This window comes from Peromyscus eremicus, chromosome 3 (genome assembly GCF_949786415.1).
Source record: "Peromyscus eremicus chromosome 3, PerEre_H2_v1, whole genome shotgun sequence".
Lineage (NCBI taxonomy): Eukaryota > Metazoa > Chordata > Mammalia > Rodentia > Cricetidae > Peromyscus > Peromyscus eremicus.
The window spans coordinates 78,019,987-78,047,641 of NC_081418.1; the positions used below are offsets into that span (position 1 = coordinate 78,019,987).

At 39.4% G+C, this 27,655-nt stretch overlaps 1 protein-coding gene across 1 annotated transcript in view; it reads left to right on the forward strand.

The window, feature by feature from the left end:
• Grid2 (glutamate ionotropic receptor delta type subunit 2) overlaps window positions 1-27,655 on the forward strand; it is a 664,169-nt gene that overhangs the window by 313,044 nt on the left and 323,470 nt on the right. The window contains exon 8 of the mRNA XM_059257052.1: window positions 20,713-20,814. Within this exon, the coding sequence (XP_059113035.1) occupies window positions 20,713-20,814 (102 nt within the window). The remainder of the gene's footprint in view (window positions 1-20,712; window positions 20,815-27,655) is intronic.

Consider the following 27,655-nt stretch of genomic DNA (forward strand, 5'->3'; position numbering starts at 1 on the left):
CTTGCTATTCTCTCATGTTTAAACACCAAGTATATACTATCACTTGAGGATTGCAGATATAATATATATAAAGATGATTCTTTGTCTTTTGGTATGAAAAAATTAAACTACAGTTAAGCAAATAACAATGGAAAGCTTTTCCTTTATTGAAATAGTACAGCTTGCAAACAAAGAAGAAAGGATAGAGTTCGACTAGTAACATTTCCCCATGGGACCTGGAGACAGGGCAAAAGGTTAGGCTGCCTTGTAGGCTGCCTGAGCTACATGACACTCCATCTAAAACAACAAAACAGCATTTCTGATGTGACGAGCTGTGTTAGTTTGTGAAGGTGACTAAACCAAAGAGCACAGTCTGGGTAAATGGACCAACAGATGTCTATTTTCTGACACTTTGAAGGATGACAGCCAAACACCAATGTGCCACCAGTCATTTAGTCCCTAAGGACTCTCCCCTTGGCTACTCTTTCTCTTTATCCCCATGCCACCTTTCTTTGCCAGAGTGGTAACTATGCATAACATGATCTCTTCTTTCAATAAGCATACCGTCTGATTGTATATTGACCAACCCACATGACCTAATTGAACAAGAACTGTGTCCTTGGCTGGGCGGTGGTGGCGCACGCCTTTATTCCCAGCACTTGGGAGGCAGAGCCAGGCGGATCTCTGTGAGTTCGAGGCCAGCCTGGGCTACCAAGTGAGTTCCAGGAAAGGCGCAAAGCTACACAGAGAAATCCTGTCTCGGAAAAAAAAAAAAAAAAAAAAAAAAAAAAAAAAGAACTGTTTCCTTAAATACCTTTTTTTCTGAATATAGTACATTGTGAGGTAAGGGCGGTAAGGGCTTCCACACATGAATTTGGGGAATGCCATTTATATTGATGAAAGGAATAAGTGATAGCTAATGTATATTTCCATTGCTATGACAGAGGACAAGGCAGACGTTATGTGCCGTCTGCTTAAAGCATACAAGAATAGTTTACTGACAAATGTTATGCAGATTGAAGGGATCAACTTACTGCAAGGAGCTCCCCTCTTGACTCCTGGTTAGGCACAGATCACACTCAAACACCAGTTTCTAATCACAAACCAAATGTAAAGATACTCTTTATTGAGCAAGGCAAAGAGATAAGGTGCCTGAATCTGAATCAGGCAGAAACTCAGCAAACAGCTTTGCAGGTGTTGATTTTAAGAAGGAAAAATGGGAGGTCTGTGTTAGAATGAGCTGGGATGTGTTGGCAAACTCTGATAGGGTATTTTAATTGGGGTAGTCAAAATAGTGAATTTTGATTGTTGGACTTTGACATTTTGACAGTTGAACCTTGGCGATCAGTCTCAAGAATAAATCAGTGTGTGAATAAGGAGATAGACCTCACTGGCTAGCTTTGGGAATGTAATCTAACGATTTGGCAAAAAGGAGAAGGGTAAAAGGCAAAACTTGTCAGTGCCGTGTTTGCCATGCTTGGGCCTGCCAGAGCCCTTCACAGATAAAGATCAGTTCTATGGACTTAACAAATTTTCAGATAACATGATGAACACAGAGATGTTAGGCAATGATGAATTAGGCAATCAGTCAGCACAATCTAGGCCTTGGGAAACTGCACAAAATGCAGCCAGTTCCCCTTTTATATATAAATTGAAGGAGTAAAAGAAAATAAATGAAAAAAGAAATTCTATATAAAATGAGTAAGATACTCTTTTGTGAAATATGGATCCTAATCTGAATTTAGAAAAATATGCATATTGACTGAGTATCTTGTCTCTTTAAAACTAGAAATCTAAAGAATGTCATGATTATGTTTTGCAAGACCTTTTTTCATTTTTAGAGATATGTGCCAGAATAGTTAGAAACAAAATTGTATGCCTGGAATTTGTTTTAAAGCATGTTTGACAAGAGTCTTGGCATGAAAAGGTAGGCAGATACATTAACAAGGTGAAAAATGGCTCATTATCACTTAAGTAGGGTGATAAATATAAATATCTGGCTTAACAATTCATTTTCTCAATAAATATTTGAGTTTTCCATTAAAAAATGTGGGAAAAAGCTTTATGCTGGCATTTAAATGTTCTAAATGCTCACACAGTGTTAGTTGGTACATCTGTTCTGTTGTTTGCCTGTGGTAATGATGAGTTTTGATGAGTCAATCCACTGCCTCTGGAGTTTTCTTCCTAAGGTTAATTGCATGCACTGCAGGGCTGGCTGAGGTTAGGAGAGCAAGCTCTGGTCAACAGACAATGTTTCCGCTTGACAAACTAACAGCCTATATGATTATTAAGCTTTGATGCCATCTTCATTAATACAATATTCTAGTCACCTGTACTAACCTGGCCAGATGTTCCTATGATAATGTTCAGCTGGATAAATTTAGACTTCACACAATAATACTTGTCATTTTTTTACCCTTCTGTCCCAAGAATATTTCAAAATATGTTCAATTCAGCTGTTAATTTGACCGTATAAAATGTTGAAAGACCGCTTTTGAGGATTGCAGTGATGTTTGAAGTGTTTCAAGACTCATTTTCCCTGTGGATCAGAAAACAGCTTTGACAGAATCAAAATGAGTCTCAAAATTCAGTTTCTATTTTACCTCCCACAGCAACCTTGTACTTTAAGAGGCATTCTGGAAAAATGATGCAATAGCTTTCCATGGCTGTGATAAAATACCTAGGATGATCAACAGGAATAAATGTTCGTTTGGGCTCACCCTTCTAGAGGTGTAGGACCATGACCAGTTGGACCCAGGGCTTCTGGGCTCAGAAGACAGAATATTGTGATGGAAGTGTATGCCAGAGAAGTGTCCTCTGCTCTTAGTAACTGGGAAGCTCAGAGTTGGAGAAAGGACTGGGTCCTGATATTTCTCCACATCTCTTAATGATCAAACAACCTGACCCTTTTAATGGTCACCTACATGGAAAGCAAAGCCCTGAGCTCAGGACCAAGTCTTTATCATTTGTGCCTTTTAGGGACATTAAGCTGCAGCCCATAACAAAAGATAATCTTTGAACTGTTGTGTGTTAGGTGAACAAGAATAGAATATAGCCCAAAATTGTTCTCTGTCTGTATTTTTAATGTGTATATTTTATTATTATTATTATTATTATTATTATTATTATTATTATTATTAAGAGATTTTCAATTCATTTTACATACCAACCACAGATTCCCCTAACTCCCCAGCCTCCCCCCAACCCACCCCCATTCCCACCTCCTCCAAGGCAAGTTCTTCCATAGGGAGTCAGCAGAGCCTGGCACACTCAGCTGAGGCAGGTCCAAACCCCTCCGCTCTGCACTGAGGTTGCGCAGTGTCCCAACATAAACCAGGCTCCAAAAAGGCAGCTCATGCACTAGGGAAAGGTCCCAATCCCACTGCCTGAGAGCCCCCTAAATAGTTCAAGCTAGACAACTGTCTCACATATCCAGAGGGCCTAGTCCAATACCATGGGAGCTTCTCAGCTATTGGTCCACAGTTCATTGTTTCCACTAGTTTGGTTGGCCATTTATACATTTTCCCATCATGATCTCAATTTCCTTTGCTCATAGAATCCCTCCTCTCTCTCTCATCAATTGGACTCCTGGAGTTTGGTCTGGCGCCCAGCCGTGGATCTCTGCATCTCCTTCCATGAGTCATTGGATGAGGGCTCTATGATGCCAGTTAGGGTATTCAGCATATCTGACCACCAGAGTAGGCCAGTCCAGGCACCCTCTCAACCACTGACAGTAGTGCAAGGTGGAATTATCCTTGTAGATTCCTGAGAGATTTTCCGGCACCCTGCCTCTTCCTATTCCCATGATGTCTTCATTTATCATGGTATCTCTTCCCTTGCTTTCCCACTCTATCCCTGTTCTAGCTCGAACCTCCCATTCCCCTATGTTTTCATCCCCCATCCCTTGCCCTCTATTGAACCCCCTCACTCCCAGTTTGCTCATGTAGATCTCATCTATTTCTTCTTCCCTGGGAGATCCATGTGTCCTTCCTAGGGTCCTCCCTGCTAGCTAGCCTCCCTGGAGCTGTTGGTTGCAGTCTGGTTATCCTTTGCTTTACACTTCCTGAGAAACCACCATACTGATTTCCAGAGTGGCTGTACAAGTTTGCATTCCTACCAACAGTGGAGGAGTGTTCCCCCTGCTCCACATCCTCTCCAACATAAGCTGTCATCAGTGTTTTTGATCTTAGCCATTCTGACAGGTGTAAGATGGTATCTCAGAGTCATTTTGATTTGCATTTCCCTGCTAAACATGTTGAGCAATTCCTCAAATGTCTCTTGGCCATCTGAGATTCTTCCATTGAGAATTATCTGTTTAACTCTGTAGCCCATTTCCTAATTGGGTTGTTAGGTATTTTGATGTCTAGTTTCTTGTGTTCTTTATATATTTGGAGATCAGCCCTCTGTCAGATGTGGGGTTGGTGAAGATCTTTACCCATTCTGTAGGCTGTCCTTTGGTCTTACTGACTGTGTCCTTTGCTCTACAAAAGCTTCTCAGTTTCAAGAGGTTCCATTTACTAATTGTTGCTCTTAGTGTCTATGCTACCGGTGTTATATTTAGGAAGTGGTCTCCTGTGGCAATGTGTTAAAGACTACTTCCTACTTTCTCTTCTATCAAGTTCAGTGTAACTGGATTTATGTTGAGGTCTTTGATTCACTTGGACTTGAGTTTTGTTAACCTGGCGGTGGTGGCACACACCTTTATTCCCAGCATTAGGGAGGCAGAGCTGGGGAGGCCGAGGCAGGCAAATCTCTGTGAGTTTAAGGCCAGCCTGGGCTATGGAGTGAGCTCCTGGACAGCCTCCAAAGCTACACAGAGAAACCCTGCCTTGAAAAACAAAACAAAACAAAAATAACTCTTAACGTGTATATTTTAGATTTCATTTTTCTTCAAATTTTTAAAATTTCAATAATGTCACAAGGTGTATGTAGATCATCAAGCTTTTTTATTCATCTTAAGTGAAATAATGAACATAAATCCCAGCATAGCTCTAGATGCATAGTGATAGACAGAATGTAAGGCAGGGGAAGTAATACAGTGAAGAATAGTCACCTTTACTTAAATATTTATTGATTTTGTACTCATATCTTAGATACAGTTTTAAGCTTATTTCTGTGTGTCTGTGTGTCTCAAAAATAGTTGAGTGTGTTTAATAATTTAACCAAAAAATAATTCTTAAAATTGAATTTTGATTTCTATAAAACACCAAAAGACTTCCACATAAAGAGCAGCAGGCAGTGGACTTTATATTTATAGCCACTAGACTTCATAACACTTCTCTGCTTTATAATTCTACCTTGCTTCTTTCAATTAATGTTCCCAAATTGGACATACATTTATACATTGTGTGTCCAAAACATTAAAAAAAATACATCAATCTCTTAAATTATGTAGAAAATAATGTTGACTGATTTACAAGCACTTCCGACAATATCAGCTTCAGTTGTTGCCCACATATATGCTATGTTGTCTTTCATTCTATCTGCATGACTCCCTTCTGCATGCCTCACAGCTGAAAATCTGATAACAAGATCCCTTCAGCGCTGTAAAAATGACATACGTTCTTGTAGACAAATTTCTAAACAAACTTATTCAATAAGAAACACAGAGCCAAATATAGGAATGAAAGCTGTAGAGATCAGAGAAATAGTGATAGCCACCAGCTAACCTTACTCACCACGACCGCCTTAGCTTCCCCGGAGAGAATCAACCTCTTTCTGTCTAACCTGCACCTTTATTGCCTTGATGTTCTACCTTCTCATTGGCTCTTAGCCCAGCCACCTCACTTCCTCATCACTGCCTGTCTGTACAGACCTCCAGGTCTTTATGGTTGGTACTGGGATTAATGGTGTGTCACCATGGTTGGCTGTGTCCTTGACCGCAAAGAGACTCTGCCTGCCACGTGATCAGATTAAGGGCGTGTGCTACCACCTCGTGACTTATTTATGACTGGCTATTACTTCTGATCTCCAAGCAAACTTTATTTATTAACATACAAATAAAATATCACCACATTTCAGTACAAATAAAATATCACCACACATTCTCTGTAAATTTTGAAGGATATTGTGCTAGATACAGGGTTCTTGTGTTAAACCTGAAAATTGTGAGGAGAAAGACCAAATCCACAACTGTATGATTAAATCAAGTTTTATTTTAGAGGTACACCCAGGACTGGCCACTCTAAGTCAGGATTTTAGAGATCAGCCTTGGATGTGAAGAAGACCAGGTTTTTATAGCTTAGGGGTTGGGGGTTTCCAAATGGAAGATTTGGTGGGCAAAATAGGTGAGGTTATAGGAGCCAAACATAAGCATAACAAGTCAGTTGCAATGGCCTGAAACAAAGACATGACTGTCATTCCTGGAACAGTCAGTACAGAACCATTTGTAGGTAAGGTTATGGGCTGGGGGTGCATAGCCCAATCCCTGAGAAACAGATTTAATCATAAACAGGAATGAAGATGGAGGCAGGCTGCTTCTTCCCTTGTCACCGCCTACTTCTTCTTCTTCTTCTTCTTCTTCTTCTTCTTCTTCTTCTTCTTCTTCTTCTTCTTCTTCTTCTTTTCTTCTTCCTCCTCCTCCTTCTCCTCCTCCTCCTCCTCCTCCTCCTCCTCCTCCTCCTCCTCCTCCTCCTCCTCTTGTTCCTGTTCCTCCTCCTGTTCCTTCTCCTCCTGTTCCTCCTCCTCCTATTCCTCCTCCTTCTTCCTTTAAGCATCTGTACTATGTCAGCCCAAGCTTCAGGTAAAATTTTAAAAAAAGAAAAAAAATTGCTGAAAGTTTTACCAGTGGCCCCTTGGGATAAGTTTCTTTTCTTCTGTCTATTTTGAATATTCTATCCTTATCTTTCATTTAGGAAACTGTCTTTACTTAGGAGATAAGAGGCTTGAAAATGGGCTTGAGTGCTCAGAAGAGTCAACTGTGGTGATATTGTGTTCCCCAAAATATTGTGCACCCTAATAAACTTATCTGGGGTCAGAGGACAGAACAGCCACTAGATAGACATAGAGGCCAGAAAATGGTGGCACACACACCTTTAATCCTAGCATTCCGAAGGCAGAGATCCATCCAGATCTGTGAGTTCAAAGCCACACTGGAAACAGCCCGGCATGGTGACACATGCCTTTAATCCCAGGAAGTGATGGCAAGAAACAGAAAGGTATGAAAGGCATGAAAACCAGGAACTAGAGCCTGGTTAAGCTTTTAGGCTTTTAGCAGCAGTTCAGCTGAGATTCGCGTTCTGGATGAGGACACAGAGGCTTCCAGTTTGAGGAAACAGGATCAGCTGAGGAACTGGCAAGGTGAGGTAGCTGTGGCTGGTTCTGTTTCTCTGATCTTCCAGCATTCACCCCAATACCTGGCTCCAGATTTGTTTTTATTAATAAGATCTTTTAAGATTCATGCTACAGTCAACAAACTTGAACACAGGATAGTAGGAATTATGGTGATGACTGAATCTGTGAAACAGGAAAAAAAAAAAAGTCTTTTCATTAATGTCTCCAAATAATAGACTTTTGTGTTGTGTGTCCAAAATATAAACAAGTATTGGTCTGTACATCATCATATTTTTTTCAAACTATGAAAAATGTCTGAGAGAAATGGTTTGAAAAGAGGAAGGGTATCTGGCTTCTAGTGTCTGGGGTTGCTTGGTTGGCACCATGGTTTCAGGGGCATTGGTGAGACAGGACATGACTTTAGAAGAGTGTGTGGAGTGGAGGGCTTCATCTTATGGTGAGCAAATAGCAGAGAGCAGAACCAGGAGGGGGCCAGAACCAGCATATACCCTTCACGAGCCTGCACAGCCTCTTCTTCCTCCAGGCTCCACTTCCAGAGCTCCACACCTCACCATGTTCAGATGCTGAGTAATCACTGGCTAAAGCTTTGATTAGGGCCAAGCTCTCAGCACTTAATCCTTTCTGGACGAGTTCTCAGATGTCCCCAGAGGTGTGCTTTATGAAACATCTAGGAGTCTCAATCCACCAAGTAGAAAAGTAGGTTCACCATAACAGCTTGTGACTCTTAGAATTCATGGAACTTGGAGTTTTCACTTTCGAGTATTCATTTGGACCATTATCCCTTCAAATATCCCCTCTGCCCCTCTCTAGCTGTCTCTTCTCTTTCTGTACTTCATAGCATTTGTGTTAATTCACATGCTGGTGTCCCAGATGCCACTTTATGGTCTGCTCATTGTCCTTATATATTTATTTACTTTTCATTCTGTTTCATAGACTCAAATCATTGCTACCATCATGTTCTCAAGGTTGGTTCTATCTTCTGAGTGCATAGTCCCATTTTCAAGCCTTTCTGGTAAAATTTCCATTTAGTTGTACTTCTTAAGAACAAGGATTTCCTTTTGTCTAAGGGGTTTCCATATCTATGGATATTTGGGTTTCGTTTGCAAATAATTTCTTGACTTTCTCCACACTTTCTTTTAGTACTATGAACATATAACAAGGACAATTGTGTGGTGATTATTAAAATACCTGTCCTCAGATTTTGTTTCTCTTTGGATGGGGGGGTGCATTCTTACTTTTTGTTGCTTTAATCTTTTAATTTAAAATATTTTTGATACATTTTGATTACATTCTCCCCTCAAACAATTCTTCCCAGATCCTATCTCCCTACCTCCCCTACTTGCCCAATTTGATACTCTTGTTTCCCCCCATATCTCTCAAAAATCAAACCAAACCAAAACAAAAACCTAAAATTCAAAACAAACAAAAACCAATGAGAAAAAAATCACCACCCCACCAAAAATCCAACAAAAGAACCAAAAAGCGCGCGCACACACACACACACACACACACACACACACACACACACACACACGGATGTAATCCATTTTTTTGGTCAACTACTCCTGGGCATAGGGCCTGACTTGGAGTGTTCCATTGGAGAAAATCAATTTTCCTTTTCCCAGAAGTCATCAAGTGCAAATAGTTTCTGGTTGGGATGGGACTTTGTGTTTACCTCCTCTTCTAACTGCTTCTAGCACTTTCTCTGATTTGCCTCTGTGCAGACCTTATGTGTGGGGTCACAGTCTCTGTGAGTTCATATCAGTCCTGTTGGGTCTGAAAGACCCTAGTTCCTTGGAGTCATCTACCACTTCTGGCACTTACAACCTGTATGCCTCCTTTTCTGCATATATCCCTGAGTCTTGAGGGCAAAAGTTTAATTAAGGCATCCCAGTGAAGAATGAATGCTCCACAATCTCTCACTCTCTGCATATTGCTCAGCTGTGGATCTCAGTGTTAGTTACCATCTACTGTAATAGGAAGCATCTCTGGTATGGGTTGAGCAAGGCACTGATCTATGGGTAGAGCAATATGTCATTAGCAGTTATTTTATTGCTATGTCCTTTAGCTGAATAACAGTAGTAGGTGTTCCCCTAGGGCCCATGACCTGTCTAGTCACAGGTTCTTGATGCTTGATCAGTGTCATGTATATATTCCATCTAATGGAATGGGCCTTAAATCCAATCAGAAGTACCACTATTGCAGCAAGATATCTATCAGGCAGGTCACTGTTAATCGGTCACAGGGTTTGTAGCTTAATGATATTGGTGATTATTTTTCTCTTCTAGTAGCATGAAGAGTACTGCCAAGCACTCTGAATGCTAGTCAGTAGGGGTGAAGCTTCAAGTTGAGTACCAGCTCAACTTCTCCCTGTTTAATGACATAAGTAAGTGTTGTCCTCAGCAATAGGGACCTGCCATAAGGTTAAGGAGAACAGCCAATAGCTCGCCAATAGCTTGTGATGTTTGTGGGGGTCTATGGAACACCTCCTATTTGTTTTTAAAGCCGTTTTAATTTTTTAGAGAACTAGATATTTGAGTAATAAAATACAGTATTACCAGAAGACATTTTTCCTCTTTCCTCAGGGTTTGCTGCTTATTTTTTTTCCTTTGGGTTTTAATGATTGTAGAATGCCTCTGTACCAAGAATCAAACTGAGATATAAAATTAAGTTCTTCTTAGACTTTTTTTTTGAACCTACATGTTTCACAGGGATTTCAAAGTGTTCATGACTTTCTAATTTATACTGTGTATATGTGTAACACGTGCTAAATGGTCTTATAATAAAAAACCCAGAAGTAGATATCGGGATAAATGCTAAAAGATCGAGAGACAAAGGAACAGGCCACAGCTACTTCTCACTTTGCCATCTCCACAAATCTTCTCAATGAATGTCTCTGAATCCTCAGCCAAAAGGGGTCTAGCCAAATCCTCAGCTGAAAAGGGCTTCTGCTGAAAAGGGCCTTAGTTCCTGTCTCTTCACGCCTTATATAGCTTTCTCCACCCAGCCATATTACTTCTTTCCTACTGCTATGATTAAAGGCGAATGTAATTCCCAAATACTGGTAACCGAGGCATGAGATCTCAAGTGCTGGGATTAAAGGTGTGTACCACCACTGTCTGGCATCTGTATTTAATCTAGTGGCTTGTTCTGTTCTCTGATCTTCGGGCAAATTTTATTAGGGTACACAATATATCACCACATCTAAGGATGCTTTCAAATGTCCTAGTCTTTAATGTGTGGTTCCAAATGGAGAAATGAGAATAGTAGAGGTATATACAGCCACTGGATGAGATTCTAGACTGAGACCTCTGTGAGTGTACCAAGGCTGAGCTAGACTGTATGAACATGTGGATACATGCTGGTGTTCTTGAGGTGTTTATAGATCATTCATTGCTAAATCTCTTACATATTGTTCTGATCAGTAGGTCCAAGACTCATTTTCCAACCCCTCTTGCCCCTTCTCTTGATTTTCAGATATAAGTAGTTGTTCTATCTATTCCTTGACAATAGATGTATATTGAGAATATTTAACATAGTTGATAAGAAGAACGATAAGAAAACAAATCCACAAAGACATGGTAATTCTCTATGTATATGCTAGCATTTTACATTATACTTAATGAGGAAATCCTAACTTATGGAAGTCTCAACTGTTTAAATGTTTGTAACATTCTGCAGTGAAATAAGAATTGTCTTCAAAGGTGCTAAGGATACTCATAGGTATGGCCAATCATTTGGTGATTCACAATTACCAGTGAAACCCAAAATCATTGTTTTTGTATTGAGTCTGTGTAGATGAAATTCTAAACAGTCTTAGTAAATAAGAATCACAGAGACAAATACAGAGGAAATAGCCAAAGAAATCAGAGCAATAGCCACAACCAGCAGTAGCTTCCCCAGAGAGAGATTTTTTCCTGCCTGATTTGTGTTTTTATTGCCTTTCTGTTCTGTCTTCTCATTGGCTCTAAGCCCAGCCACATGACTTCCTCATCACTGCCTGTCTATACAGACCTCCAGGTCTCTATGGTTGGTACTGGGATTAAAGGCTCGTGTCACCATGCTTGGCTGTGTCCATGACCACACAGAGACTATGCCTGCCATGTGCTCAGATTAAGAGCGTGTGCTACCATGCCGTTATTTGACCTCTGATCTCCAGGCAACTTTATTTATTAACATACAAATAAAATATCACATTTCAGCACAATTAAAATATCACCACATTTCCCCCTTCTATTCTAACAAAAAGAAAAAAGAAAAAAGCTATAACTAATATAAGAAAAACTATATACAATAAGTACAATAACTATATACAATATATACAAGCAATAAATGCCTCAACAATGTCTGAGCACAGATATGCAATGAAGAGGGATCCTGAAAGGAAAACCTCTTGGTGACTTAAACATACATTACTATGCATGAGGTAAACTGAATGTAATGTTGATTTCACATTCTACAATGGATGTGACAGGGAAGCCTGAACAATAGCTTCTTGTTCCCCCACAAGAATGGCTTTGGTTAGAAATCTAATTTATTAAAAAACTGCGAGACAGTTTCCATGAGATAAGATGATTCATCCCTCACCTTATGGTGAATGTCTCATGCTACAAAATGCCTCTACACTACTGGAAGTTATTGTTTCCTTTGAGAAAAAAAGCCAATTAATTCCTCTGCCAACTATCTACTATTTATAAACTATGTGCAGAGTAGCATTCTAGGTACTTGATGCATATCTGCAAACAAAATTAAGTTAAGGGTTTTATAAATGTTTCTATGTCTCCCTTTAGTTGATACAATGGTCTTTGCATTTACACTCATCGTGTTTCTATGTGTTTTAATTTACTTTGCTGATAATCTAAGAGCCACCTGGAACCAATGAATGGCTCCGTAGGTAAAGGTTCTCCTGCCAGGCCTGACAGCCTGAGTTTGATCCCTAGACCCCACATGGCTATCCCACAAGCCTTCCTTTCCTCTGACCTCAACATATGTGCAGTGGCATGTGCATGCACACACATGCACATGCTAGACCAGTGGTTCTTAACCTATGAGTCATGACCCCTTGGACAAACCTCTTATCTCCAAAAGTACTCACATTATAATTCATAACAGCAGTAAAATTACAGTTATAAATTATCAACAAAAATAATTTTATGGTTGGGGTCACCACAGCGTGAGGAATTATATTAAAGGGTTGAAGTATTAGGAAAGTTGAGAACCACTGCACTAGACAAATCAAATGTAGTAAAGAGAAACAACCTATTTCATCTTAGTAGAAGAGAATAAGACTCAAAAACATCAATTTTTCTGAAAGAAAAAACTCAACTTGAAAATCCAGTGTTCAATGCTCATGTCTTCCTGATCAGTCATTACAAGCCAGTCTTTTTCCACACTGACATAGTTACAGAACTCATTCACAAAATACAACGCATTCTCCGTGTATATTAGTCACAAGTCTTTAGTTCCATATAGTGGAAGACAAGCATGGATCACTGAAAAACGAAAGGGGTGTTTAGCATAGGCAATTACAGTTCCTCAAAGTCTGGTGTCTGGAAAATGAATTTTCAAAAACCCATTAGATCTGTCTATATGCACCTTGTTTTCCTTCAGTCTGAAAAAGCATCTTAATGACTAAGGTCAGAATGCCCTAACGGTTTCTAAAGCTAAACCACCCGTGTTCAAATTCTGGCTCCGTCACTAGCTAGCTAAACAACCTGAAACAGGTCAATTAATCTTTCTAATTCTCCATTTCCACATCTGTTAAAATTGGGATAATTTAGTACTTTCCTGACACAAGTAGAGCAAAACCATAAATTAAATAGTATCCAGAGCTTGGCACCGTTTCTGCCTCATAAGAAGTCTTCAATAAATATGAACATTACCAAATGAGCTCTGTCAAGGACTGAAGAGATCTAGGGGGAGTTGAGCTGCCAGGTGATTTCAATACAAGATGAAACAAAAAAAAACAACAACAAAAATCCAGCAAGCTTTATATGGTTTAGTCACTAAATGCTAAAATATTATCGAAAAAGAACATTCTGTTAAGATGGAAATGCAAAGCTAATCACATTTGGTTTGAGTGAGATGAGCCATCCTGAAAAATGAAGAGAATGGCCAGGGTGCAGTGTGGGAGAAGGAGCCATGCTCAGACTGGGCCTCGGGTTTTTGTTAAATTTAGTTTTAATTGGAGAACAAGGGAAATGGATGAACAATAAGGAAAGCATGAGTTCTAACTCATGCCTGCATCTGTTGGGACCTATCTGGTGGTTTCCATACAACCACACTGAGACAACCCAAGTACACCCATGGGCAAGGTAGGCAACATTCTTGCTTCACAGAGATTTTACATTCACATTCAATTTCAATTAAGGAACATAAATAGCTTACTGAAGAAGATGTTGCTTGCCAGCCTTTGCAAAAGACACCAGTAGAAGAGAGACCTTAGCATAATGGTGTAAAATAGTCAGTTGGTAAGTTTCATTTCCTTGGTTCTCCAGCATATTTTGGAATTGTCTCACCCGTGAATGGAAATCATCTCGGAAGACTCATACAGTGCTGAGGACTGAGGACCCCACCATGAGATCCTTATTTCATTGTTCTAGGTTTTGGCTGAATCATCACAAATTTTCAGATTTTTCTAGGTTCCAATATAGCTTTGAACTCCATCTTTAGAAATGTGTTTTATTACTAAACTAGGAAACCGCTCTGGGAACAGGATTGAGCAGGAACAAAAGAATCCAGCCAATAAACACCACCAAGCTCTCCCTCAGTCTTTGTGCTAGGAACAGGTCTCAGTGCTTTAAACATATGACATCAACCAATGGTCTAACAGACCTGGGACAAAGTCCTTTCTAACTCCCATATGAGACTGAGGAAACTGAGGCCAGGATAATTCACCTCTTAACTTTTGGGAACTGCTCAAACTTAAGCAATCGAGTTCTTCAGTATGTAATGTTAATTGCTGTGGCATGTGGCCCCTAAGTCCAGTATAATGATGGCTTAATGCCAGGAAGAGATATGAAAGAAAGGAAAGCATCATTATGCCATAGTATTAAATCAGTTAAACAATAGCGGATAACTGAAAGTGATTATTATGAAAGCCTAATATATTTGAGCCTTTTCTATTATTATATGTTTGTGTGTATGTGTATGTGTACGTGTGTATGTGTGTGTGTGCTGTTTGTCATATTCTTCTTTTGTAGGCATCTTCTTTGCATTGTAGAAGCTTTTATCTTCCTACTCACATGCATTTGCATATGGTATGGTATATGTGCTCACGGATGTCAGGGTGCACACGTGGAGGCCAGAGGACAACCTGCAGGAGTCGATTCTCCTTTTGCTGTGTGGGTTCTGGGGATTGAACTCAAGTTCTCAGGCTTAATGACAATCCCCTTTTACCCTTTGAGCCATCTCACAGGCCACTTTTGGTTTTCAATAGCAAGGTACATGCACAAATACACACACACACACACACACACACACACACACACACACAAGTGGTTGAGTCATTTGATTCTTTTCTGTTTTTGTTGTTGTTCTCTGGGGTTTTGTTTTTTGTTTTTTTTCTCAAGACAGAGTTTCTTTGTGTAGCCTTGACTGTGTCCTAGAACTAGTTCTGTAGACCAGGCTGGCCTCAGACTCACAGAGATCTACCTGCTTTCTGCCTCCCAAGTGCTGAGACCATTGCCTGGCTTTTTTTTTCTGTTTACTTTTTTTTTTCAAAGACATTTTCCCGCCAGAAACGCAAGCATGGAAATCATTCCCTGTAAGCTCAAAGAAGGACTGTGGCAGTGGCCCAGCTGTGGGAGCAGACCCATAGAAGCACCTAACTATGACCCAGGAAGCAAGTCTTATAAATTGAAACTACTTTATGGTTGGAGAGTAACAAAAAGAGAATTAATATCGGGACAGTTACTGAGCCACCACATTCTGGTGCATGTCTAAGCAGAAAACATTGCCGTATAGCTTTATAAAGAATGTTTCTGAGTCAATATGCCAAATGTAGTTTTCCTTGTATTTCTAGACCATTGCAGATGCAATATTTACCAAATAAATCCTTCACATTTCTAAACCTCTGCCTTTAAAACTGGCTTGACTGCATATCAGCTGTTTCCCCTTTTAGCCCAAAGGCTGAGGAAATAAGTGGAAGAAGTTGGCAGCCTAAGTTCTCAGTACAGGATGTGCCATGTCCTCCCTGGTGCTTTGATAATATAGCCAGAATCCCTTGATTCCATGTGAGCACAGCCCATAAATGCTGGCCATTCTATTCATATTCAATTAGAGCTCTCTTGACTCCCCTTATTAAAGTCTACAAACTATTAAGCATAAAATTAAAGTTGAACAGTTCAGCTCTTTTTGACATCCAACACTGTTTGAAAAACAGTGATGTGAAACTCCAGAGTCAAAAGTCATCCTTTGCAGCCTGTGGCCAATGAAAAGTGAAGCATTGAGGAGAAAAGAGTAAATATATAAACTTGATTGTTAGCATGCATTAATGTTAGGAACGCTACTGTGCTCATGCAAATGCATCAGCCAGTTTGTTGAACACAAGCTATTCCATTGATTTAACTGAGACTACATGGTTATTATTGCCAAAGCTCCAATGAAGGAAATAATTAGAGCACTAAGCATTTTAAAGGTTCTGAAATGACTTCAGGCAATAACCAGAAAATACAAGAAATCTATATACAGCTGTTGAAAAGATGTAGAATTTCTGGTCTTTACTTTTTAAGTCTTCCCAATGTTTTCAAGATTTCCAGGACCTGGACATTGGATAAATGTGTGTGTGTGTGGGGGGTGTATAGGCATGGCTATGCATGTATGTAGGAGCATATACACATGCACGTGCACAAACATGGAGAGGCAAGAGGTCAAATTCAAGTGTCTACCACTATTCTTTTCTTTAAAAGGTCTCTTGGTGAATCTGGGGCTCCATGTTTTGGACTGACTGGTTGAAAAGTACATCCCTGAGATCCAGTACTGGGATTATGGAAGTGTGTACATTCCCTGTGTCTAGTTTTAACATGGTGCTGGGGGATTCGAACTCAGATTCTCATGCTTGTGCATCAACCACTTTACTCACGGAGGCATCTCCTCAGTACCTAGATAGTAAATCCTTTTCACCATTAACAGGGAGACTTTCTGCAAATTCCATTTGCTGCAGGAGTCAATTTTTTTTTAATTTGGAGATCGTACTCTATCATTTAACTGAATAGAGTCTGAATGAGATGAGGAAGCTGGAAAGACACTCAACAGTTGAGGAGTCTGGTTGCTCTAGCAGAGGACTGAAGTTCGGCTCATAGAACCTTCATCAAGTAGCTTGGAACCACCAGTAACTCCAGCTCCAGCTCCCTTTTCTAGGCTCCAAGGGTACCAGCAATCATGTGTGCACACCCACACACTTACGTGAAAACAAAAATCCTTTGTAAAAGAAAGTATGAGGTTGTGTGTATTCTCACTATTACTCTACAATTTCTTTGAAAAAGAGAAACAAACAAACAAAACAGAAGCAAAAGCAAAAACCTAGCCAGACAAAAAAACAACCTTCACCATACTGCCAGGGCCGTCAAGTTCGGGAGATTTCAAACGACAGCAGAAAGGTAGCTAGAGAAGCCCTGTGTTTGGCCCTGGGTGCAGTCCCTCCAGAGTTGCGCAAACATTCTGCCTCTCAGGGTTGCTCTGCCTCAAGGAGTATTACTTCTTGTAAACAGTGATTCAATGTTAATATATGGGAACATCACTTACTTTTGGTTGCTTATTATTGGAAGGAATTGTTAACATCAAGCAGAATAACTTGAAGTGAACCTCAGGGAGATGAGAGAATATGCGCAAAAAACAAGAGACCTTGATACATGAGAAATGCGTCAGAAAGATGTGAGAGTTCAGCACTGTCCCTGTGTGCTGCTGTTGTTTATGTCCATCTGACATTGTCTAGGACATGTCCTTATGACTTAGAGGAACTTACATGAGTTTGGCGTTTATTTTAACTAAGTTGATCTCTCAAAACAGAACATTGCGATGTTTTTGAACACCTTGTGTTTACTTCATTTTCTACTCCTCCCTCTACTTGCCGCCATCTTGACTGCTACACAGATAAACAATAATAGGATAGACAACAGGATAGACAGAGAGAGCGCCTAGCTGTTCTCAGACTCCTCTTCTACAACATGTGGACAAGAATCATCCCTTCCTTCAAGGGTTTTGAGAATTAATTGAGTTAAGAAAAGTAAAACTCTCAGTTAATTGACACATTTTATAGTGTGTAAATCTTATAAAATTATGATAATTTTGCTTTGAAAGTTTTATGTTGAGCAAACTACTTCAGTTATACACCTCAATTTCCTTAACACAGAAACATAAATATATCTTCTACCACCTCAAATGCATCACGCTTATGAAAAGGATTAGGCAGGCATGAGACAAAATTCATTTTAAAATCCCAACAATGGAACTGACATGAAATTAGTTGCAACCCTAGTTTCATCTCTTAGTAGACATGTGACCTTATGTGAGACCTTAGGTGTGATGATGTCTATGAAATAGTAATGCTAAGAGGGCCATCTCATGAAGTTGCTGGGACAGTTAAATGCCCTGCATAAAACATCAACTCTGTGACTGACACTCAGAAATTATTTAAGAATGCTTTCAAAATGTGGTCTATATAGGAAATACCTATCATTTTGACTTCTCAGTGGTTTTCTGTGGCCCATTTGGATATATAATCAGTATTATATTTTATTTCTACTTTTAAAAAAAAACCCTATATCCCAAATATTTTTCCTGTAATTGTTATCTACTCTTAGAAGATAATAGATTTTGGTGTTCATGGTGATTATTTGAGAAATCTTCGTACACGTAAGAGAAGTACTGACAGAGAAGGGATTCACTGATCTTAAAGTCCAGCCTGAGGTTATTAAGAGACAAGAACTACAGGCAAGTGTTACTGTCAAAATGCGCAAATCAAAAAATAGCACAGAACACTCAACGTCATCATGCGGGAAAATCCATTTGTCTTGCAGCCTATATGCATATAAATATGTATGTGTTTGGGACAGTCTTACACAAAATGAAAGTTAAAGAGCAAAATGAGAAGAGACATCACATATCATAAATAATGCAAATAGTGTCCAACCTACTACAAATATGACAAATATTTACCTATTTCTACCCAGTCCACTTTTTCTTGTTATTTCCAACTTAAGTACAAGAGAACGCATTAAATTTTTAAGAATATTACCAGGCAGTGGATGCGCACACCTTTAATCCCAGCATTTGGGAGGCTGAGGCTGGCAGATCTCTAAGTTGAAGGCCAGCGTGGTCTACATAATGAGTTCCAAGAAAGCCAGGCCTGCACAGAGAAACTCTATCTCAAAAAAAAAAAAAAACCAAAAAAAAAAAAAAAAAAACAAAAACAAAAAAAACAACAAAAAACAAACAAAACAAAACACAAAAGCCCAAAACCAAAACAAATAAACAAAACAATTTTATAGAATACTGACTGTATTTAGTTGTAGTCAAATAAGGCCATGACTCAGAAATTCGGAACTTGACGGTTCATGGTTCAGAAATACCATGGTATGTATTATTCTACCAACCTTACTGCAGCAGATGCCCAAAGAAGGTAAAGGTGAATTGATGTGATAGAGATCAGGTTTTTGGGCAAACTGACCACAGTCTGATCAAACTTAAAACACACCTCTGGAGGCAAAAAGACATGCCTGTCTTTGCTGCAGCAGCTGGGCCATGTCCTCATTAATAAGTCTGTCTTCCATGTCATTTGTTAAGCTGGAAATCAAGTGATTAGCCTGTAGGAATCTAGGAATTCAGTGTCGTCATCATTGCCATTTCCCCACCAATATTTGGTCTAGGAAAATAAAATCTTGAAGTAATTAGAAAAGTGATTGTCAAACAATGCAATTGAGGATAGACTCTCAGTAACCTCAGAAAAGAACACAAGCTCAAAAGAATTTCCATAAGCTTTTAAATTTGGCAAGAGGGCTACACTAGCTCTGATAATTAGACTTTTCAACACATTTGGATTTGCTAATTGGATCTAACTTCTAATTAGACTTTTATGTAACTAAGAATGACATATCATGGTATGAATTTAATGTGCTTTTACAGTTGAAACCAACAATTATCAGGCTTTTCCAAATTATCTTAATAAAGAAAAACCTGGCTTTGTTGATCATATTGTGACATCTCTGTCTCTCGCAATGTATTGAACACATTTTACTTTTCTTAATTAAACACCTTTGGGGAGCTCAAAGAGACACTTGTGCTTTAATAAGAATCACCTAAGTTATTTGTTTGTGAGGGAGACTTGCCAGTATGTTGATGACTTTGGAAGCTACAGACAAAACTCAGTACAAAGAAATAAATCATTGGAGGAAATGGCACAAGCAACCAGGTGCCCCTGTAATAACTCAATTAATCAAATTGTTTCCAAATATGACTGAAGCTGGGTTACAATTTTCCCTCCTGCACTCACAGAACAGGTCTCAGTGTGAAGGCTCGTGGAGCTGGCATTGGGATAAAAGCCCGACATCATTCCCACTGTGCACATACCCTCTTCTCTCTTTCTTGAAATGTCACTCATTAATGCGAGCCTCCTCATTTCTTTCTTTCCTCCTTAGTTCTAATTGAGACTCATCAACTTTTATTCCTCTGACATTTGAAGGCAATAATTTAAAAAATGGATAGCCCTCAGATTTGGATACTACAAGAGGCAATAACTATATGAGGGCAGACATGCATTAAACCACCATTTGGAACAATAAAGAATAATTAGCCTATGGTTTCCTCATGGAAAGAGCGTTGTCAAAATATTCCAAGAAAATTAACAGCACTGACCAAAAACATTTACATTGTTTTTATGTATTGTGAATACTTAAAGCGCGCGCGCGCGCGCGCGCGCGCACACACACACACACACACACACACACACACACACACACTTTATATGTCACTATCCCCTACGTAAAAGTAGTTGATCTTCTATCCATATAAAATGTTTTTACTATTTTAAAGCTCTTTATTCCACTAAAAGCACTGTACAATTAAATGACAGCATTAAGGCTCTGGGAGAGTTTAACTTAGGAAGTAACTGCTATGTTAGTGAGAAATTTTGCAAGGGTTACATGCACTTTTATTCTTCCAATTAGCACATTACAGTGATGGAGTTATTGGCGGATATGTGGCTCCTCATTAATTCATACGTCCTCCATGATTCTTGTAAAGCACGCTGGCTTCTGACATATGCCATATGATGGTATTTAAAGGCAGGAGATGGCATTTCTGATGGCTTCATTTGCTATTAAAAGAGATAAGTTTTCCATACCAGTTATTCCGTGAGGTATCACACGATTCTCTATAAGGTCTACACAGAGGTGACTGGGCTGCTCTTTAAAGAAAAGTAACCAAAGATACTTTGCCTTTCAGCTTGGGTGCTGGAATCCTGTGACGGGTCTGAATGGGTCACTGACTGACAAGAAACTGGAGAACAACATGAGAGGCGTGGTTCTTCGTGTGGTGACTGTACTGGTAAGCACCCTTCTAACCTTGTGGTTTGGGCCCGTAGAATGTCCTCTGTTTTTCATTGATTTTTCTTCTCTCAACTAATGTCATAATCTAAAAATAGCTTTTGAATGAACCTTGACTATAATTTCTAAGAGCTTCAATGGTCATGTGACTCAGCCTCCCATCTCTGTGAATTTGAATTTGATTTCTGTAGACTATCGTTTTCAGTAATATGTTTTTGATAGACTCTCCCTTAGACTTTAGATCTGGTTTTCTACAGTTTTCTATACATTATATGAAGAGGGACTCCTCAGACACATCTATCCCTTGAACAATAGGATGCACATAGAGGTATCAATGCAGAGACCGCCCAGTTGTTTAATAGATGCTTATCTAGCATTTAGTGTGGCTTTCTGGGGCTACTAGCAGATTTTTTAAAAAAAGATATATGTGACTGTCTTTTATCATTTTATCATTTATGATTCTGTGAATGGGATTATTTATATGGGACATTTGTTACAATTCTACTCGCTTGTTGGAAATTCAATTTTTTTTTTTTTTTTTTTTTTTTTTTTGGCTTTTCGAGACAGGGTTTCTCTGTATAGTTTTGGAGCCTGTCCTGGAACTCACTCTCTAGTCCAGGCCGGCCTCAAACTCACAGAGATCCGCCTGCCTCTGCCTCCTGAGTGCTGGGATTAAAGGCATGCACCACCACTGCCCAGTGGCGGAAATTCAAATTGTTTTCATTCTCTGTCATCTTTAGCTGGAGAGGTGGTTCAGTGACTGACAGCTCACATGGCTCTATAAGAAACCTGAGTTTGATTTCCAGCATCAATGTCAGGAGGCTCACAACCATCTGTAACTCCAGCGCCAAAGGAATCCAATGACAATGGCCTCTGGGCACTGGTACCATGCATGCCTACCCCCATAGAGACCCACACACATACACATACATACTTAAGAAGATAAAATAGATTTTTTTTAAAGTAGGAAAAGGTCTCTTACAGGCTGAATTAATTGCAGAATTAGCGAACGAAAAAGGCTATTTGGTATGTTGATAACAATTGGATCTTCAATACCAAGCTCTCTGTATACTTGTTTAATATGAATTAACAGATCTAAACATAATTTCCTTAAAAATTATCTTAGACATCCACAAAAGTAAATCTAAATAAGTAGCCTATTCCCTCTTTTGGCATATCTATAATTTATTTCTAGTTGTTATTTTAGCAAGGCTCTCACTTATAATTATTTCACCAATGATTTACAACTGAAATGTGATTATGCTTCTGTTTGAACCTAAGTGTGTGGACATCAATTTGTAGTTAAGTGCTAATAGTTAAAAGATAGCCAGTTGAAGTACAAACAACTATTACTAATCTCTTTTCTATTAATTATCATGTAAACTCTGACAAACACCATAAAAGCTGGTGCATGATTTTCTTAGAGAAAGAAAAACAGAGTTTTAAAGCAAATTAACAAATTCAGATGCCTAGAACATAATTATTTAGTATTTAGCATATGATAGGCTTGGCAATATATAGAGAGTACCTAACACAGACCCTAATCTTGAGGTATGATTAGAATTTGGTAGATGGACTCTGCGTAAACTAGTTAAGATTTATTATTTACTGTGTCAGATCCCCTGTGAAGTCCTCTGTATATATCATCTATTTCAGTGATTTCAGTATTCAGAGTGTAAACTATTCTAACCCACCAAAATATGAATGAGTAAAACAAATCAACCACAAGATGAAAAGAAAAAAAATGTGAAAGACTCCACAGATGACAGAATAGAGTTGAAATTCCAATCCAACAAGCCTCCCCTCCAGACCTTTTAACTCCTTCCCCTATGTAGTGAATCAGCTTCTCTCCACTCCTGCTGTGATTAGAGAGAGAAGTGAGACATCTATGGGATGCTATTTGACTGGAGAATTAGGGACCTTTCAATTTTGACTGAGGTAAAAGTGAGTTTTATGGAGAGAGCTTCATAGGACCAATCATGTTAAAATCATTTCCAGGCTGAATAAAATGGTTTTGTTCATGGAGGACGTGCTTCCTGTGGTGGTAATGCCGCCGCCTATCCCAGGTTCCCCTGTCTGTTTGTGGTAAACTAAGCCATGCACAGATCCTGAGAGCAGACCACTAGTGACTAGGCGAGCAGTTTGATTTCCCTGTTGTCTAGAGTGAGCTTAGCAGCTGGGTGCCCCGTTGAATGAGGATTTATACTCACACAGTTTACAGCCAGTGTGTAATATCTTCACACACTTACTTATTCCTTTACAGGACTCAATCTGACACTGTCCTTCCTGCTTATTTCCTATATGCATGTTTCTAAATCTAACTCTGTTATGTCATCTTACAAGCTCTCTCCATCCAAATTGATAGCCACACCCCCTCAGTTCACCCAGTTACTCCTAAATCTTGATGCATTCGTTATCAGGCTATTGCAGAACCATGGCTCCATCTACAGTTGAACTAGAACTGGCTGTGTGACCACTGCCCTAGTATCTTTTATTCCAGGAATAGATCTCCAATACTTACCCAAGAGGTGAAGAGCCCAGTGTAAGTCCCCAGGAATGACTTTTTAATGTTTATGATATTACAACAGAAATCTAGTCAATTCCACTCACCCACTTTACTTTTTAGAAAATGTATATGGCCGGGCAGAGGTGACATATGCCTTTAATCCCAGAACTCGGGAGGCAGAGCTAGGCGGATCTCTGTGAGTTCCAGGCCAGCCTGGGCTACAGAGTGAGTTCCAGGAAAGGCGCAAAGCTACACAGGGAAACCCTGTTTCAAAAAACCAAATAAATAAATAGAAAAAGAAAACATATACCATCAGTTACAAGAAGTCATGAAGCTGACTTTACTTACTTCAGTTTTGAAACACCCATTTTTACCTTTATTAATGATATTTTAGTGATCTGATGTAAACAGTCAAACATAGATAAAGTAATTTGAGACTCCATTAGATGGGGACCCTAGAGGCAGGCAGTAATTAGGAGAGTCAGGAAATTTATTGAACAGGATTAAACGAGGTAACTGTCACAGAACAGTGAACTCCACTAAAGGAATCAACAGGGGTGCTGCAGCACCTGGGCATGGGTGGGTAGATAAACCTGGGGTTTGATGGAGGCTGAAAGGGACTTCAGCAGCTGGAACCAGAGCAAATGATATAATCCTGGGGTCTGTGGATGTTGGGACAGGAAAAGATTGCAAAGTCCCTGCTCAAACCACGACCAGGAAGATGCCGTACACCAAAACACAAGCTACTCCTGTCTCACTCCTGTAGCAGGAATCTTAAAAGGTCTTATTAATAAAAACAAACATGGAGCCAGGTATTGGAGTGAATGCTGGAAGATCAGAGAAGCAGAACAAGCCACAGCTACCTCATCTCGCCAGTTCCTCAGCTGATGCTGTTACCTCAGACTGGAAGCCTCTGAGTCCTTATCCAAATGGATCTCAGCTGAACTGCTGCTCAAAAGCCTGAAGGCTTAACCAACCTAGTTCCTGGTCCTCACACCTTATATATCTTTCTGCTTTCTGCCATCACTTCCTGGAATTAAAGGCGTGAGTCACCATGCCTGGCTGTTTCCAGTGTGGCTTTGAACTCACAGAGATCCAGATGGATCTCTACCTCTGGAATGCTAGGATTAAAGGTGTGAGTGCTACCATTTTCTGGCCTCTGTATCTAGTGGCTGTTCTGTTCTCTGACCCCAGATAAGTTTATTAGGGTGCACAATATTTTGGGGAACACAATATCACCACACACTCCCACTGCTTTACCAGCACTTTCCATGTCCCTCCAGTTAAAACTTCAGCCAGAAGTCAGGCCACACCCTGAGTAAGCCAGAATGTGCTTGTCTCTTCCAACATAGAGTACACAATGAGGGTTGTGGTAGGTCTATAGGGAACCAGAAAGACATACCAGCTCTGTCACATAACTGGACCTGCTCGGAAAACACCACGTGTCCTTTATCGGTCTTTATCAAACACTGTAAGAGCTATACTAAGTCCAGACATTTAGAAAGGTTCACTAGAGTGAACTAAGTTCCCATGCCCATGTTGCCAAAAAGAGCTAGAGAGATCCAGCTCAGAGTTCAGTTACTGAGGCCATTTGCTTTGCCATTTTGTCTTCTCAATCAAAAAAAGAAACAGAAAACAACAAACAAACAACAAGCAGAACTCTTATTGGTTTAGATTAAATACATTATGACAACTGAGCCGTGAGGGCATGTGTTACTGGATTGACAGCACAAAGACCTTTTACAGAATGATGTTACCTATAAATGACTTTGTTTTTTACCATATGCAAAGCCACAGAAGTATTTCTTGAAATAGAGGAAACAAAAGCATTAGTCAGACAGACCCTGCCTCCAGTTTCTCTGCAGTCTCTTTTCTGTTTCTTGCCAGTCAGCACCTGTTTTTTGTTTGTTTGTTTTTTAATCAAGTATCCCAAGTACTTGGTGTTAGTGCGAAACAACAATGAAGATGTTTTTCCTCTCTTTTAACAGGCTAAGTTATATCAGGACAGTTAGCCATTGAGGACCAATGTGCCATTTGATTTTTTTTACCTGATAATTTACACTATTTGAAACTTCATTGTGTCATTAATATAATCCTAAAACTTAGAAACTAAAATGAAAAGGCATAAGTGGTCATATATGAAGAAGTACAAAATGCCCAAGAAACACAATCATCATTTACATGGTGTTAGTAATTCTTATTTCCATGGGTTGATTGTACTTAAATAAGATTCGTGGCATCTCTAAGGAAGTGTGTGTTCACTCCTTAGTTCCTGTGAGAATACCTACAGTAGTCTTCCAGGTGCTGGGGCAGATACAATATATACAACACACATCCTTCAGGAAGCCTCTTAATCACAGCACATCTGCCTAGAGGAGCTTCATCACAGCATACCTACCTGCAGAAAGTTTCCTCTAGCACAGTGGTTCTCAATCTTCCTAATGCTGTGACCCTTCAATACATTTCCTCATGTTGTGGTTGTTAGAGTGTCTGTGGAAGGGTAACTTGGTGGCTCAATCAGGGCCAAGGAATGCTGCAAAGATCACACCATGCAATGTACCTCACACAAGAGATTTATTGGGAGGGTGGGGTTGGGGGAGACAGAGACACAGAGAGAAACAGAGTAAGAGAGTGGGCCATGATGCCTGGACTTTTTAAACGGTATGTGTGTCTCATTTGGTGGCTGGTGATGACGTGGCTGCTGGTGCCGAATAGCTGAAGGCAGGCTTAGGGAGCACCTGGTTCCCAGCAGTGGTGACTTTCAACCACAAAATTATTTTTGTGGCTACTTCATAAATATCTGTGTTTTGCAATGGTCGTACTCAACCTCCGTGAAAGGATTGTTCAACCATTGTCAAAGGAGTCGTGGCCCACATGTTGAGAACCTTGCTAGCATAATACACCAACCTGTAGGAAGTTTCCTTCCCTGCAGCAGGCCATCCTGTAAAGTTTTCAAAATGTTTTTGAAACAATATTCTCAGTGAAGTTGCCTCACATGAAATATGCAATGTAGCACACTCCTGCCTATCCTCCATAAAATGATTCAATAACTTCATAGTTATTGTGTGACTAGATGTTTACTATAAAGATGTAATGATGACTTTTCTCTGCTTTGCATGCTTAAATACAGTCTTCCATATTTTAGGATCTCTGAATTAAGATAAATCTTTCCATTGTTATTTGAAAGTCTAATTGACAGTACACTTGTCTTCATCAGTGATATTAAAATTAATTGTGAAACACACAGCAGAAAACATTTGGATTAAATAATATGCTTTTATTAAGTGAAGTTCATGAAGAGTCCTGAAACATTAAACCCCCAAACACTGATTAAGAAGCCTTCATAAAAAGAAATTGATCAAAACACATTGTGTTAATGTATGAAATTCTCAAACAATTAAAAAAAAAACCCTTCAAAACAAAAGAAGTAACAGCATGAAATGGAGCCAAGTGAGGCAAAAATTGAACAGCACCAGCAACAGGAAACGTTGTTCAAAACTACTGTTGCAATCACAGAAGGAACTACACAAAGGCTGCTTGCATGCATGAGTAGCACACAAAGTGAATTCCAGGCTGCATGTTGAGTCTGATGTGTTTCCCCTAAATATCTGGCATCAAGAAGAGCTGTTTACTCACTGAGCAGACAGCACCCCACTGTGCTGTCTCTCTAAGAGCAAATTCTTTCCCCTAAAATTCTCCATGATTAGTTGTATTCGTTGAAATGGTTTTCAGTGTATCTTGGTTTTCTTGAAAGATTTCCATATGTCATCTGGAGTTAGAAAGAGGCACATTATTTATTTATTACGTAGTGCTTTCTCAGCTTTGGCTCCGGTTAAAGTAAAAATCTCAAAAAGAGCTCACATAATAAGCTAAGTATTTCACTGAATCCCAAAAAGGCAAAGGAGAGAGAGAGAGAGAGAGAGAGAGAGAGAGAGAGAGAGAGAGAGAGAGAGAGAGAGAAGGGCGTAAGACGAAGGCCATACCTTTTCACAATCTGTTATCACATATACCTTATGTTTCAAGTGACATCCACCAAGACTAGCATCATGTACGTGGGGTGTGATTTTATTTCCCATTTCTCTGTGCTATTTTGCTCAGGTGTCTTTGTAACTCTTTCTCACTAAAGTTATATTTAATAATTCCAATAGTATTAGACTCCAATATTATCCTGTAGAACCAATAAGAGAAATGATGATTTTCATTTAGAATCTTTGGCACATAGAAGCAGCTTAGTATTTTATAGAACAACTTAAAATATTCTGATGACCTGAAAAAACCCTTAAAAAAAGTGTGTGTACATGCATATATGTATATGTGTGTGCCTGTATATACATGT